At 39.0% G+C, this 15,930-nt stretch overlaps 1 protein-coding gene across 1 annotated transcript in view; it reads right to left on the bottom strand.

Moving 5' to 3' along the window:
* Positions 1-15,930, bottom strand: part of LOC124172988 (transcription factor Sp8-like) — a 195,863-nt gene that overhangs the window by 26,332 nt on the left and 153,601 nt on the right. Inside the window, exon 3 of the mRNA XM_046552520.1 lies at positions 939-1,346. Within this exon, the coding sequence (XP_046408476.1) occupies positions 939-1,346 (408 nt within the window). The remainder of the gene's footprint in view (positions 1-938; positions 1,347-15,930) is intronic.

Below are 15,930 nucleotides of genomic sequence, written 5' to 3'. Positions count from 1 at the left end.
GGTATTACACAAATTTTACCGCTCTTTCCATTGATTTTCGGCTAAGACTTAAGAAATAAGGTTGTTGCAATAAACAACGCGAAATACCATGACACAAATGAACAGCGCGGACTAGAATGGGGTTTAGTATTGCCCTTGTACAAAAATTAGGCTATTGACGAGAAAGTTAGATTGCTCTTGCTGCTAAAATGGGAAGCTAACAAGACTTCCTAGAAAATTATAATATATAGTGTCCGGTTATATCTCGGTATCGATATCAGGAGGAAGACATTTAAATTTTAATGATAACTGGATTTGAGACATCATTAGCACCGTTAACATTGTGTGGCCTGATCGAATGGATAATTATAGTGGTTGTATTCAGCTTCAAAATCACCCAGACAAGTACTTCGATGGTGGACAAAAGAGAAAAGCGAATTTATGCAAGAGTCAGAGGAAAAAATCAAACATTTTATTGGTAAATTTTGTGTATAAAATTGGTAAAAAAGGAGTAAAAATGAATGAAATTTATGAAAGCAGCACAGCAATAGAAAGTAAATTATTGTATGAATAGCCACTATGAATAAAAATTGTAACCATTAAGAAGGAAAGAGAAATCCTTTTCCCTTACTTCACTGTCATACGTACAAAATAGTTTCAGGCTTGATTTGGCGGAAGTTAGATATATCCATGATAAAAGGCGCAAAGGGTAATTTCGTCACGTTTTAATTCTAAAATCAACAACCGGCCATGTTTTCAACACATAATATCATTTTCAAGGACTAATGACGCAATGTTTTGGAAATGAAACAATGTGCAGAAACCGTGGTTGATTGAGCTTAAGATTATAAGTGTAGAAATACCATTTGTGTTCTTTTGTCATAGATATTCACTGTCATACCTTTTTTTTTAAGTATTCTATTGATAATTCCTATGCTTAAAAATGACGTCATTCGTACCTTTAAAAGCGCGGCCGCTGCAGCCGCCGCTGCCGCCGCCTGCGGGTCGTGGCCGAAGTAGAGATCGCTGCCCCCGCCACCTGTCGCCCCACCACCCAAACCTCCGCCTCCGCCGCATCCGGCGCCGCCGCCAGCGCCATAGAGCGAAGGCCCAGCCGACTGCAGCGCCGTGGACGGCGGCGGCGAGTTACTGTGCTTTTGAACGCCGCCGCCGAGCCCGATTCCCGACGTTGCCACGTTGCCGCCCTGCTGGCCGAGGTTGCCAGATTTCCTCCAGGGGTGGAAGCCGCTCCCCGCGCCCCCCTTGCCGACGGCCGCGTCCGCCAATGGCGGCGGGCTCTTGGAGGACAATTTGTTGCACTGTGCGGCCAACATGGCCAGAGGCGAACCCCTCAATCCCGGGTGCTCCTGAAAAGATATGAATAAAATAACGTCAACAAATCATCAACATCTTACATCAGTTTTACAATGTTACATTTATTGAAATAACGTCAACAAAATGTCAATATCTTACAGCAATTTTACGTTTTATGTATTCGATTTTACTCCCAGGGGAGCTGTACCTCCCCAGACATCGCCGAAAAGGCGTAGAGGCTCTTCTGATCACAATATATAACGTAAAACCGTATCACCGTCCGTTGTTGAGATAATAATTCCCAAATAAAAAGAAATTGCACGATTTGGCTATAACATAAAATGCTCCGATTGGTCTGAAAATTTCTTTCAGCGTATCACGTGGTTTGGACTCTGGTAATGTAACATTTTCCCAATCATCGATTTTTTTGCCCTTAAATATCCCCAAAAAAGTGGAAACATAGTGGGAGTTGGCAACAGTACCATGGATAGAAAATTTGAGATACGATAGTGTTTCCTAGAGTCTATTCAAAATAAATAGAGGTTTGATTCTATGACTATTTGTCGTATCTCGTCTCGTTCACCCCATTCATTTGCATTTTGTCCGTGTTGCGAAGTGAATGTCGTAGTTTATAGAATCATCATGATTTTTGTAATCGCAAAGGTGCTGTTTCGATTTCATGGTAAGCTTCCAATTTGCGAAATTATCAAAACTGTTCAGAAACTAAATGAATGCAAATTGAATGTCGTTGTCTTCATCTTCATACACGTCCCGATAAATGCACGAGGGTACCTTAAAAAAATTAATATAAAATAAAAGGAAGCAAAACGATGTATGCATTAAGTGACTGAAACTGAGTGAAATATCCTTTTGGATGGATGGTGTTTCATTCGTAAAATGTGAGTGGTACTAATTTCTCATACAAAACTTTAAAAAAAGTTGCTATTGATAATAAAAATTGATTCTTTCGCGTTGTGAGTAGTATTTAGAACATTTATATCTTCAAATTATTCCTGCGCTTATAACACAACTTCTTTTCAATGAATCGTGCAAAATTATTTGTTTTGCTTCGTTCACTTGTAATGGAGATTTCTTATAAGTTTATTTTCAACGTAGTTGACGAATTCTGATGAGATGTATTCGTATGGAGGGCTTTGTTTACCGCTTAGTTACCCTGGCAACCGCCCGGAAATCGCCAATTGGTCCCCAATTCGTCGTCACAAAGTAATATTTTTAGAATTGTATGTAATTCATTTGTTTTCTTACATATACATGATTTGGGATTTGTTTGCGGTATAGTTACCTTGGCTATCACCCTGATATCGCCGTAACTAAGGGAAAAATTCTAGGGTACAGTTGGTGTTTGAGTCTTAATATGTGAATGGTACTTATTTCTTACATAAAACTTTAAAAGGAGGTGCTATTGAAAATGGAAATTGATTATTTCGCGTTGTGTGCAATATTTAGAAAATTTAAAGTTCGATGTATTCCAACGATCATGACACGACTTCTTTTCAATGAAACGTGCAAAAGTATTTGTTTTTCTTCGTTCACTTGCAATGGAAATTCCTTATCAGTTTATTTTCAACGTAGTCAACGAGTTCTGATGAGATGTATTCGTATGGAGGGCTTTGTTTACCGCTTAGTTACCCTGGCAACCGCCCGGAAGTCACCCATTGGTCGCCGTAAATAAGTGACATGTCCCTTCGGATGGTCGGTACTTGATTCGGTGAAACGAGAATGGTTTCCAGGGGTGGCATCCCTTAGCTACGGTCTCTCGCCCCATGAAGTCGTTAGTTACCGCATAAATCGTACCCTAAGGGAGCAGGGTGTTTGGTGGGGGATGATCAGTTGACTCTATAGGGGTGGAAAGATCCCCCTCTTTATGTTACATTTGTACGTCGAGTAGGGGGCCCCTTATGTGATTTCAGCAGAGGTCTGTTTCGCAGTTTCACTTTAAGCAAGTAACGAGGGATATAAACGAGTCCTTCTTAGAGAAAAATGCGTTGCTATAGTCTATTCACTTTATGTTTGCGGGTTAGCTTTCGTGAGAGCCCGGATACTCTCGGGAGGCTTCGTTAATGGGGTATAGCCTGAATCACACGATCATTATTTTACGTCGCGAAAGTGATCACTATCGCGATCACTTTTCCCGTCGCGAAAAGCGATCGCTCGAGTGATCATTTTTCTGAATCTCATATTCCCTTCTGCCGTGGGCTTTCGCATCATTTTCAATATCACAGTTCGTTGTCATGGGACCCGCGTAACGAAAATATACAGCGTGTTTGTTTACCTATGTCGTTCTCACGGTTGCCAAACGTTGCGCTGCAATCGCTCCATACGGTCATGCGTTCCGATTGGCTGATATGGGGTTTTAGTGACGGTTTTAGCGACGGAAAAAGCGACCGGACGAGTGATGAAAAATAGCGATGGGAATCCTCATCGCGATCGCGAAAAACAATTGCCGGCGACGATCATTTTGCGAGTGATCACTCTGGTGATCGCGATAGTGATCACTTTTCGCGACGAAAAAAATGATCGTGTGATTCAGGCTTAAGGGTAGTATCAAGACAGAGAGGAGGAGCGAACTCAACGTTGCCAAATGTACATGGCCGCCCTACTTAGTCACTGAAAACGTGTGAGTCATGGGTGGCCACAGGTATTTTGGCCCCGGCGCCGAGACAATATACCTACTCATTTGGAAGGCATTGGAGATAATTCTTTCACAGAAGCCCATGACATTGTCAGCTACTGCCCTGAATGAGGCACCGTTGGTGGAAGGCATACTTAGTCACATACAGGAAGAACGCGTGAGGTTTGGCAACACTGCTCCACGAGCAGATTCACAAAGTTCACTCGGCTGAGGTCTGAGAGCGAGTCACTGAGGCCACGCCTGCTGTTTGCTGATTGGTTGAGGGAAAGTCACATGTCGAGAAACACTCCCTCCCCTTAACCTCCCCTGCTTTTTCCACACCAGCTCCCCGCGGAGATAAAATGAACAGAGAATAATATAATCAATAACAAACCAGAAAAAACTGTTTGTACATGAGAAAGTGACGAATTTTTATTTCGTATAGTAACGTTTAATTAATTGTCTTTGACCTAGAAAGAATCCAATACAAAAAAACCAAACTGATGGTTTTAGGCCTATCTTCATTAAATCTTTTCTTCGTGGAAAATTAAAGAAGAACATTATAATGGTCAACTTCATATATTAAAAAAAACCGACCGGAAGGTTTCGTGACATGGTCACAAAAATTATCTCCTAATGAATGTATCTGGAGTATGCTCCTAAACGGAAGTGAGGCATGGACAATGACCGCAGCGGAGAAAGCAAGGATAGAGGCCTTCGTAATGTGGTGCTACAGAAGAATGATGAAAATCAAATGGATTGACCGAGTTAGTAACGAGGAAGTCCTAAGAAGGGTAGGGGAGAAGAGAAGCCTCATGAAAACCTTAATAAGAAGACGGAACAACCTTATAGGCCACATCTTGAGACATGATGGCCTGATGAAGACAATCGTCGAAGGACAAGTGGTAGGCAAGAATGGAAAATGAAGACCCCGAACAAAATATATGGAACAAGTAAAGAGAGATGTGAAAGAGAAGAAATACGTTGGGACGATGGGACAAACACGACTATCCTCACTGATATCACTTTCAATTGAAAAGGATTTGATGAGTGAAATGACATTTGAGGACACCATATGTGACTTTGCTAAGACAAAGAGCCGAAAAGTTAACATAATGTAATTTACATATCTACAGCACTGCAGCTTGACTTGCTCAGGTGCTCATCTCACACGGTTATGTATAGTTACTTCAATACAAGCATTATTAAACTTTACTGGATTTCTGAACTTGTTTTCACTTTATGTTCTGGCTTTCGTAGGCCCTTAAAAAGTCCGTAGGCACTAGGTACAGTGCCTACTCTGCCTAATTGATGAAGCGGCCCTGGTTCCAGCAACAAAACCTTTTCATGAGGAGCAATGAGGAACTTACCAGCAGGGATTGCGGTATATCTGCCTTATAAACATTTCAGTTGTGGGAGGAAGTAATGAAATCTGTCCTCTCCGACCCTTGAATGTGTCTTTTAAGGATTATATGGAGGGGTTCGGGATTGACCCTAGGGTCTATCCAGAGGGGAGCGAAGCGTTAGCTGGTGTCCCATGACCGGGAGGGGATGAAGAAGAAGCCAGGGGTAAGGCGATAAATTACCCTTAAAATGCGGCCCCCTTGGGAGTTACCCTTGCGGCCTTTCAACTTAGCGACCCCGTCAGGGTACAGGGAATCACCCTTAAAGGCCCTGAAAGCCAACTTCGTGCCATTGATCGACTGGAAATGGCTCTCCATTATTCATCGGTTTTGGTCGTCACAGCGACACACTCTGGCTCCAAGAGAGACGACTTTACGTTGTCATGGTTACGAATTTCCTTCCTGATGTTTACCTAGAAACCAATAGGGTATTTTCCTTCATTTAAGAAAACGAAAGGCATTGATTGCGATTCCTTACCCAACATTAATGTTTTCATAATGTACAGATTATTTGGCTTTAGAAATCCCAGTTTAGACGAATGTTAATGGTCAATTTTAACCTCATTTGAAAAAGCCAGATTGGCGCCCATGCGATGCCACTCCACGTGACGTCACAGGGACCCAGAAGCTATACGAGTAGATGGGAGTTTTACATCGTCTGAGATTACCAATGTATACATGAGGCACAGAGCTCAGGGAAACATCTCTTAATAATCACCTATTAAAACGGGCTAAGGTCGGAAAGTTTTCTTCGTTTGATAGGGTATTAATAATCCCCCATTAAGCCAAGCGCTACCTGCTAGCCGGGTACTCAGCTACCTGCTAGCATTCTGCGTCGTATCAGCGCTCAGAGCCTCGCCCCCAGGTCACCTCACTTGCTGCAGCGGGAACCAGAACGACGTCACACGGGAGTTTTCCCGGCATATTTACTCAGCCGTCGCGTTTTCGCTCGCTTGAAATGTTTCACTTTTCATTTAATCCCGAAAAATAGATATCGTCATTCGAAAATCTAAGAGCGTGAAATGCGCACTCCAGGAGTAATAATCTTTCGATTTAGGCAAGAAAAAAATAATAGGAATCCACCCTATTGTTGTAGATGTTAAAATCTATCTGAGAAAGCTGAATCGTTATCTTGATAATGTTCACATTATTATATGTATATAAACAATGCAGAGGAGTGATAGCATTATATAATGTTTAACGGTTATTGAATGCCTGCCATAGGCAACCTCTGCCACACATCTTTAACCCTTATAGTACTATCCTTCTTCCCGGGGTAGAGTCGAAAAAATGCGGAGGGTATTTTAATAATATGTAGCCACTAGGAAAAATAAACATTTTATAGTAAATTTTTTAGATATCTTTAAGCGGTTTTTTTAATTAATGAGATTAAATTGGACAATAATCACAACATTTTTAAACGCATACTGTTGTATAAGTTTTTTTATTTCAATATCCTCCAATTTAACAACAATAACGTAAAAACCGATGTATCGGTACACCTAGAGATGGGCAGTATCGAAAATACTTGTATTTGAAATACGTATTTTCGATACTTTTGTAGTTTGTAATTTGTATCGGAAATACATTTTCTGAGAGTATTTTGCATTTTGTAACGAAAATACATCTAAAGAGTAGTTTGTATTTTTAAAATACATTCAAAATCAAAATACATGTAATGTTTTTTGTGCATAAGTAGAAAGAGCATGCGACGAGATGGCAGGGATCCCGAATGAGTCAGTATTAGCCTGCCATCTATGGGACAATAAATTGCCCCTTAATTTACTTCTGTAACACCCGTAGGCCCTTGTATACTTGCAAAACGTAGTCGCGTGTAGAGTATTTTGCGAAACGAAGTTTTGCATTGAGTAATTTGTGGAGGGGAGTTGTAGAATCTGACGCTGTCCCCAAAGGAGCAGGAGAAATTTTTCTCCATTTTATTCAAGACATTTCGCCATGGATAATGGTCAAATTGCCAGTTTCCTATAGATACGTTGCAAGAATGTTTGAGCCTCTCATTCTAAAAATAGTTCATATTTGAATTTATTTTAATTTTTTATTAGGTATGAACTTCGGTGAAGGCATGTATTTTGTATTTTAATAGAGTATTTTGAAATTACATTTGTATTTAGTATCGAAAATACAATTTTTAGAAGTAATTTGTATTTTGTATTTGAAATACAGATTTTTAAAGTAATTTGTATTTTGTATCTAAAATACATTTGACGTGTATTTTGCCCATCTCTGGGTACACCGCACTAAAAGTGTTAAGCTGATGCCCCTCGCATATGTGTCGATCAAAATATTTGTCATAAATTCCATTGTCGTCATACTTAAAAGCAACGATGCCTCTATGAAATATTGACAATCTTTTCCTCTATCAACTCGATCAACGTTTGCATGATCCTGGTGGTTATCCGGTGGATAGAAGTTGGTTTTCCATCAAAAGAATCACGCGAAGTGAAGATGCTTTTCATTATGCGTATCTAGTTACGTAAAATATTGAAATATAAGTGTTGTTTAACGTGACTCTAACGACGTGATCTGACTTTCGATGACGAATATAATTCCACAGCCAGAACACCTGCTCATTTTCGTCTATCTACTTGCGCGTGATTTCTAGGAAACCACCGAAAGGTAAAAATATGTCTCACTATTTTGCAATGCAATTCGGAAGATTTTTTTCTTAATGGTGATTTTTTATTAATTTTCACTCTTGTCGATATGCGCTTAAAGAAATTTCTTAAATCTCTCCCTGAGAAATGAGAATCACTTTTCTCTGATGCATGAAATTCAACTGCTATCTTGCACAACCGTTTGCGCAGCTCAATGTGGAGTGAATTTTGACTAGCTTTTCCGCGTAGAGTTTCAACAAATAAATAAGCGCGTTAGAATTCAATAGCCGTGTGACATCCCGTGAACCTGGTAACAGTTCTAGGGAAGTTTTAAGATCAGAAAAATGTCCACAGTGCAGGGATGCGGGTTTACAAAAAATATTGGGGGGCCCAAACCGGGGATCTTGCCTCGGGAAATTTTATAAGTGGTGAATTTCAAGTTCGAAAATGAAAATGAGACTTCGTTGATTTCCACACGAAGTCTCCTTTTCGTTTTCGAGTTTTAACTTCCACATAGTTGAGCCTAATGCAATTGAACGAGTTTTAAGTTTTCTAAGCATTTTAGAAGATAAAACATGAATAAGCAGGAGCAATTTCCACAATTTTACATTTATTAATGCTACCGGTTTCGCTTTTCAGCATCATCAGGTGTGCATCAGGTCAGGTCACCCGATGATGCTGAAAAGCGAAACCGGTAGTATTATTTAATTTAAAATTGTGGAAATTGCTCCTGCTTTTTCATTTTTCATTATGTCACGTTTCCACTCCATCTCGCCTGAAACCTCAGACTACATTTTAGAAGAGTCATACGATCAACAATAGAACCCTGATCACTTGAATCTCGATATCTGGGCACTCCGGGGAAAATCGACAAGCCTGATACATTTTTTTTTCACACACCCTTAATGAATTTTTGAGGGGGCTCGGCCCCCCATCAGGCCACATGGAGTCGTCGCCACTGTGGGTGCCTTATTAAATATTCCGTCACTTACAAGGAGACATCGCCAAAGTGATATTCGGGATCTACGTGCGGATGTTATTTTCTGAAACTCTATAGGTAAGGTAGAAAAAGTGTCACGGCTTTCGTCCACATAGGCCCGGGTTCGAGAGATATTCGCCCTCTAATTCGCGTGGTAAGGCACAATTAGGAGTTTTGTTTAAAATCCAAAAATTGATATTAAATTTAAAAAATCGTGACTAAATAAAACGAATGGGGATAAAATGCAACAGTGATATCAAAAATTAGAAGAGAGAAAAACTATTTCCGACACTGGGAATCGATCCCTAGACACTTTCTATAGGTATAACGACTAGCGCCCTAGACCACACCACCATGGCCATATTTGACAGATGGAGATTACTCAATGGATGTGATACTGCGCGAAATCTTCACAAGCGAGTATCTCTCGAACCCGGGCCTATGTGGAAGAAAGCCGTGACTCTTTTTCTACCTTACCTATATGGTTTCAGAAAATAACATCCGCATGTAGATCCCGAACATCAATTTGGCGATGTCTCCTTGTTAGACTTGATCCGTGGAATCTGGGGTACTTTGCAAGATACTACACCAACTACGACACTGGAACGATTGCGCTCTGAGGAAGAATCAATGCCTAATGTGTTGGTTCATTTCATAGATGTCCCAACGAGAGAAAACTCCGTGCGTAGGTTTTCGTGGCGTTGTTCACGATGACTGCTAATTTTCGGGTTCTCCAGCCGCGTCTGTCGTTTATGGTTGACAACAGTTTCAAAAGCCACCCTACTTTCATCTTCAGGTCGAAGGTGAGAAGTTTTGATTTTTTTTGCCGTCTTATAAAGCACTGGCCGATCTCCCCCGAAAAAGCGAAGATAGTGGCAGAAGAGAGTCGTTACTACCCAAGGCAAATCAGGGAAGCAATTGATATTCACAAAACACAAAATATTAACAGGGACAATGGCTACCCAATCAACAACGTGTGGAGGAGAGTGCTGACATATCAGCGCACAGGGGGAGATCGGGCAGTGCTATATAAGACGGCAAAAAATCCGAAAATTAGCAGTCATCGAGAGAAAACTCCATTTTAAATTTTTTTGGGCGAAGCATACTTAGAAGAATATGGAGAAGAATACGTAGCAGAATCTTCTGCGCGTTCTCATTGCATGACAGATATGATTATTTCCCCGGTATAAGAGGCATATGTTTCTAAGGTTCCCGGTTGTATAGAGTATTACGAGTGCAAATTTTTGGAAGATAAGTAGTTCATAAACTGGCCGCTTGAGATGCCACTATTCAACATATTCTATTTTCAAATTATCTCTTGAGAATTATCACCCATCAGAAGATAATTATCGCCTTTTTGACTTAAATTTAGGATTTTTTTCCTAAAATCTGTAATCAAAGCCTAAGTAATTAGATTCTGGTTATGCCGAGTTATAACAACATTCACTGACTAATGTACTTTTAATAATTTGGATGCACAAACATACTCATAAATTTGGGCATGTCATCCTGATAATCATCGTATCTCTTCCCATGGAGAATTCGTCTCAAGGTGGTTGAAGATTTTTGTGGTCGCACTCTCAATGATCCAAGGAAAAAGAGATTCGCATGTGCCCTTTCTGAGATATTTGATGGTGATATAGATATATATAGATATGTATTGAAATAAGGATAAATTAACCATTAACCAGTGACGTGAAATACTTGTTACACTATATATTTATATACTTCCAAATTTTCCGGTTCTATGAGAGCATTACGAGAGTAAAATTTTGGAGGTGAAATAGTTTCTAAACTGTCCAATTTCGGACGCCAATTAGCTGTGTGTTTATTTTTTACGCCACTGTACAACATATTCCATTTCCAAATTATCTGTGAGAAGTAACCCTTTAGAATAAAATGGTATCCTTGTCGACTTTGATTTAAGAATTTTTCGTAAAATTTGCAATCAAAGCCTAAGTAATTAAATTTTGATTTAGCCAACATATAATAAAATTCATTGACTAATGTACTTTTAATGATTTGGATGCGCAAACATACGCATAATTTTGGGCATGCGATCTTGATAATTACCGTCTCTGTTCCAAGGAGGATTCGTCTAAATAAGGGTGACGTTCCTGGAAATGAATGCTTGAAATACGTTTTTAATTCTTTCTCAACGATGAAAAATTGGGATGACATCATCACATGACGTTTGACCTTCGTCTCCTGGGGAACGGGTTGGGTGGGAAAACAAAAGGAGAAGTTAATGTTCTTAACTCGTGAGCTGGAGATTAAAAAAATCCACAAATAGGAGTGGCGCCACAGTCACTTTTTCGTGAGAAATTCAGCGTCATCTATATATTCATACTACCCGCAAGCCGCCTGAGTAGGCGTGTGGCAGGGACTGTTAGATAACTTGCAGTTAACAAATAAAAACGATAAGCCATGAAGGAATTAGGATTCGTCAAGCGTATTGTGGGAAGATTTTCGGCTGAGAAAGTAAAAGAAAGGTGATATTTCGCTCTCGTCCGACCGCACCTTGAATATGCAGCGAGCGTATGTGATCCGGATCGGAAAGACTTAATCCGCGAACTGAACAAAATGTAAAGGAAAGCTGCGCGGTTCGTATAAAGCCGTACGGGCGTAAAGACAGCGTTACCCAGATGTTAACACGTTCCGCGCTCTCAATATTTTGAAGACAATACTGCGTAAGTGAAATTTGGGGAAAAAATAAATGTTTTTTAAATTTTATATTAACGAAGTGATCTCACGAGATTTGGTGCTTGGACCATATTTTCGTTCTTTTTTAAACGATCCGTCTTTTTTCAAAAATCTGATATCTCAATTTTGTAAGCATACCTATCAAATTTGATGAATTTCCCCGCAATACAAGTCTTTATTTCTGCTATTTTTTCGCTCTCCATCAATATTGTGAATAAAATCGAATTAAGCCTAGTTATTTTGAGTGGAAAAAAGTCTTAACAACACGATAATGCAGCCAAAATTAATATGATAGCGTGAAAATGATTCTAATTTATGCGATTCTATAAGTTTTTATTAAATTAAAGTGAACATTACCCGTGTTACCGATATTTTTTACGAAGGTTTTGTTCCCTATTTTGGATAATACGCTTACGTTCTCATCCACTCGTTAGTGGCTTCCATGACGTAGATGTTACGTCATGAGCACGAAACGTGTTAAGCAAATTCAGCTGGGAGCCGCTGGAGACTCGGAGGCTGCGCGCTAGGCTTAGATTGCTTGAACAATTGAGAATGGATATTCATTAATAGCGACACGGAGAACATAGCATAGGCCTCGGTGGCGTTGAGGTAACGTCCTCGCCTGCCAAAAAAGAGGTCGCATGATCGAGTCCCGCCTTCGGGTAGGTTTCCCCGGTCCAGGGCATGGTTGTTCGTGTACGTTTACTTGTGAAATTTCTTGAATACCCCGGTATAAAGTGGCCTGTAAGAGCTGTATGAGGTGGTTTGAGAAGTAAATAATATTATAAAAATAAGAAGTAATAGAGCCTCACTATATATTTCCAGGTCGGATAGAAGCAATAAATTAAGATAGATGTTATACCGAACGGATAGGTGTGAGAATTCGTTTTTCCTCCGAAACATAAAGGATTTCAAAAAAATGCTAATCGTAATTCTTTTTTATCATTTTCTTTATATTTGTTAACAACTGGGGTCCTAACACCCCCTGGCACACACCTTTTAGGTGGTTTGCGGAGTATTATGTAGATGTAGATCTTTTCTCTGGAGAATATATGCCCAGCGGAGCTATCCAAGATGGCGTCAAGGCGTACAAGGGGGCTTCGGCTCCGAGGATAAAAAAAGGCAATTTCTCTCCTTCTTTCACAATTTTTTTTTTCGTTTAATCTCCACTTGACCACGCCCACTCCGGGGAGGCGGGTCCGTCTGACCGCCACCCTGAGCTTCGTCTCCCCGCCGCCAAGACGCCGCCACCGGAAAAAAGGGGGCGTTCCCTGGTCGATTTCTCTCCGCCAATCAGGTTGCGTCCTGTGTCTTTTTTCTTGAAAAGGGTGGGGGGGAAAGAGATAAGAAATCCGAAGCCGTTTCGAAAAAGGATACGAGAGGAATTCTTACCATCCCGGAAAACGGGTGGGTAGCAATCAAGTCCGTAGGAGAAATTGTTTCTGAGAAGGTGTTGAAGATATTGGTAACGTTAACCCTTAACCGGTGACGTACGGTGTTAAGGACCGCTGCGTTTCTAAAATTACCAACATTTAAAAAATGTCTATTTCAAATTATCTATGATCCTCGTGAGCGTTATAATTTTGTATAATAAGGACATAGAGCACTCTTAAAATTTAACGTTCTTATTAATTATTTCTGAAAATAGGGTGGATTCCTATTATTTTTTTATTGCTTTAATCGAAAGATTATTACTCCTGGAGTACGTATTTCACGCTTTTAGATTTTTAAATGACAACATCTATTTTTCGCGATTAAATGAAAAGTGAAAATTTTCAAGCGCGCGAAAACGCGACGCTTAAGTATGAATGCCGGGAAATATCTCCGTACGTCGTATTTCTGGTTCCCCCTCCCGCCCGGTGAGGTGACCTTGAGGCGAAGCTTAGCGCTGATACGTCGCAGGATGCTAGCGGATAGCTGAGTACCTTGCTGGATGGTAGCGCTTGGCTTAAAAAAGGTTTATTAACACCTTATCAAACGAAGAAAACTTTCCGAACTTAGCCAGTTTTAATAGGTGATTATTAAGAGATGTTTCCCTGAAGTCTGTGCCTCATGCATGCATTGGTAACCTCAGACGATGTATAACTCCTATCCTCTCGTGTAGAAACTAGGTCCCTGTGACGTCATGCGGAGTGGAATCGCATGGGCGCCAATCTGGCCTTTTTCAAATGAGGATAAAATTTGACCCTTGCCATTCGTCTAAACCGGTATTTCAAAAACCAAATAATTTGTGTATTATGAACACACTAATGGTGGGTAACGAATCGCAAATAATGCCTTTCGTTTTCTTTGATGAAGGAAACTACCCTATTCGCAACCGAATTTGAGTAGCGGTCAGTGTGAGACCTCCCGTCACTAAATTGGAAAAACCGGTAGACGTAATGCGTTTGGAAATGATTCAAAAAGTTGTAAAAAAACAATTCCTAGTGATTTTTCAAGAATAATAATAATAATTATTAATTTTGTAAGGAAGGATTATTAGTTGCAAAACGTGGATAATTAAGTACTTAATTAGAAAAAGGTAGTCAATTTCGCTTAATCCTTCGCTAGTCCGGTTGGGGTGGTTGCATGGGCGTACCCAGCAAGTAAGCATTGTGCCACTTATTTCATTTTTCTGGAATTTCAAACATTTCTGTGACACTAACCACACTGTTACACTAACTTGTTCTTTCGTAAAATCGTTATCGGTTAGTCGTAACACATTTGAAGTTTAAAAAAAAGTAATGCATCATGTTACCGCTTCTATCATTTTTATGCACTTTTTAATCGAGCTGACAGTTGCCCCCCCTAGAAGCAAAAATCGCAAGTCTTTGAGTTCTGAATTGAAAGGAAAGTCTCATGCCCATATAAAAACCAAAAGTTATGTAATGATAAAGTTTATTTATTTTTTTTCAAAGCTTTTAAGGTCTCTGTGTTACTGATAAAATTGTGGCACTAACTAGTTCCTTTATGTAATCGTTATTAATTAGCCGTTCCTTAGGTATTTGAAATTAAAAAAGTAACATAATGCATCATCCATTTGTTCATTTCATTTTTGTACTCCTTTCAATCGAACTGACATTTACTGGTTATCAATTAAAAACTACGACAGAGATAAATCATAGTAAATATCTAAAAAACTTTAGAAGGACTAGAATGCTCGTGATCATATAAAAACCAAAAGTAATATACTAATAAAGTATGTTTCATTTTTTTAAAGATCTTTCAAAGATTTCTGTAACACCAATAAAATTGTTACACGTACTAGTTCCTTCATATTATCGTTATCGGTTAGTCGTAACTTATTTGAAGTTTAAAAAAAAGTAATGCTTCATTATGCCGCCTATTTAATTTTCTGGTATTTCAAACATTTCTGTGACACTAACCACACTGTTACCATAACTAGTTACTTCATACAATCGTTATCAGTTAGTCGTAGCTTATTTGAAGTTTTGAAAAAAAGTAATGCATCATTGTGCCACTTATTTCATTTTTCTGGTATTTCAATCATTTATGTGACGCTGACCAAACTGTTTCACTAACTAGTTCATTCATATAATCGTTCTAGGTTAGTCGTAACTTATTTGAAGTTCAAAAAAAAGCACTATATAATTGTGCCGCTTATTTCATTTTTATGCTCTTTTTAATCAAATTGACATTTACCCGCGATTAATTAAAAAATATGGCAGAAATCATAAGAAATACGTAAAAAATTGAGACGGACTATGAATGTTCAATAACATATAAAACTAAAAGTAATATACTTAATGAAAAAAATGATTTAATTTTTACAGATATTTTAAAGATTTCTATGATACTAAAAAGACCGTTACCCTTGCTAGTTCCTTCATGTAATTCTTATTGATAAGCCGTAACTAATTTTAAGTTTAAAAAAAGCAATGAATATGCATATTTATGCTCTTTCATCGAGCTGAAATTTACTTGTGATTGATTAAAAACTGTGGCAGAGATATCATTAAAAATACTTTTAAAAATTGAGACGGAGAAGGAATACTCAATTACATACATAACCAAAAGTAATGTAATGATAAAGTTTATATCATTTATTTCAGATCTTTCAAAGTTTTCTATAACACTAAGCAAACCGTTACACTAACTAGTTCCTTAATGTAATCGTAATCGATTAGCCATAAATAAGGTATTTGAAGTTTTACAACAGTAATGCGTCATTATGCCGCTCATTAAATTTTTTAAGCTCTTTTGCTTCGAAACGAGCGCGCAGGGTATGACATTGATGTAGATCAATAATTAAAAAAAAAAGAAACCGATGATATTCCTCAATTACGCATTCCTTCAGCGCACTCT

This window comes from Ischnura elegans (genome assembly GCF_921293095.1).
Source record: "Ischnura elegans chromosome 13 unlocalized genomic scaffold, ioIscEleg1.1 SUPER_13_unloc_3, whole genome shotgun sequence".
Classification (NCBI taxonomy): Eukaryota; Metazoa; Arthropoda; class Insecta; order Odonata; family Coenagrionidae; genus Ischnura; species Ischnura elegans.
The sequence above is the reverse complement of the archived record's forward strand: the minus strand, read 5'-3'. Positions and strand labels throughout refer to the sequence as shown.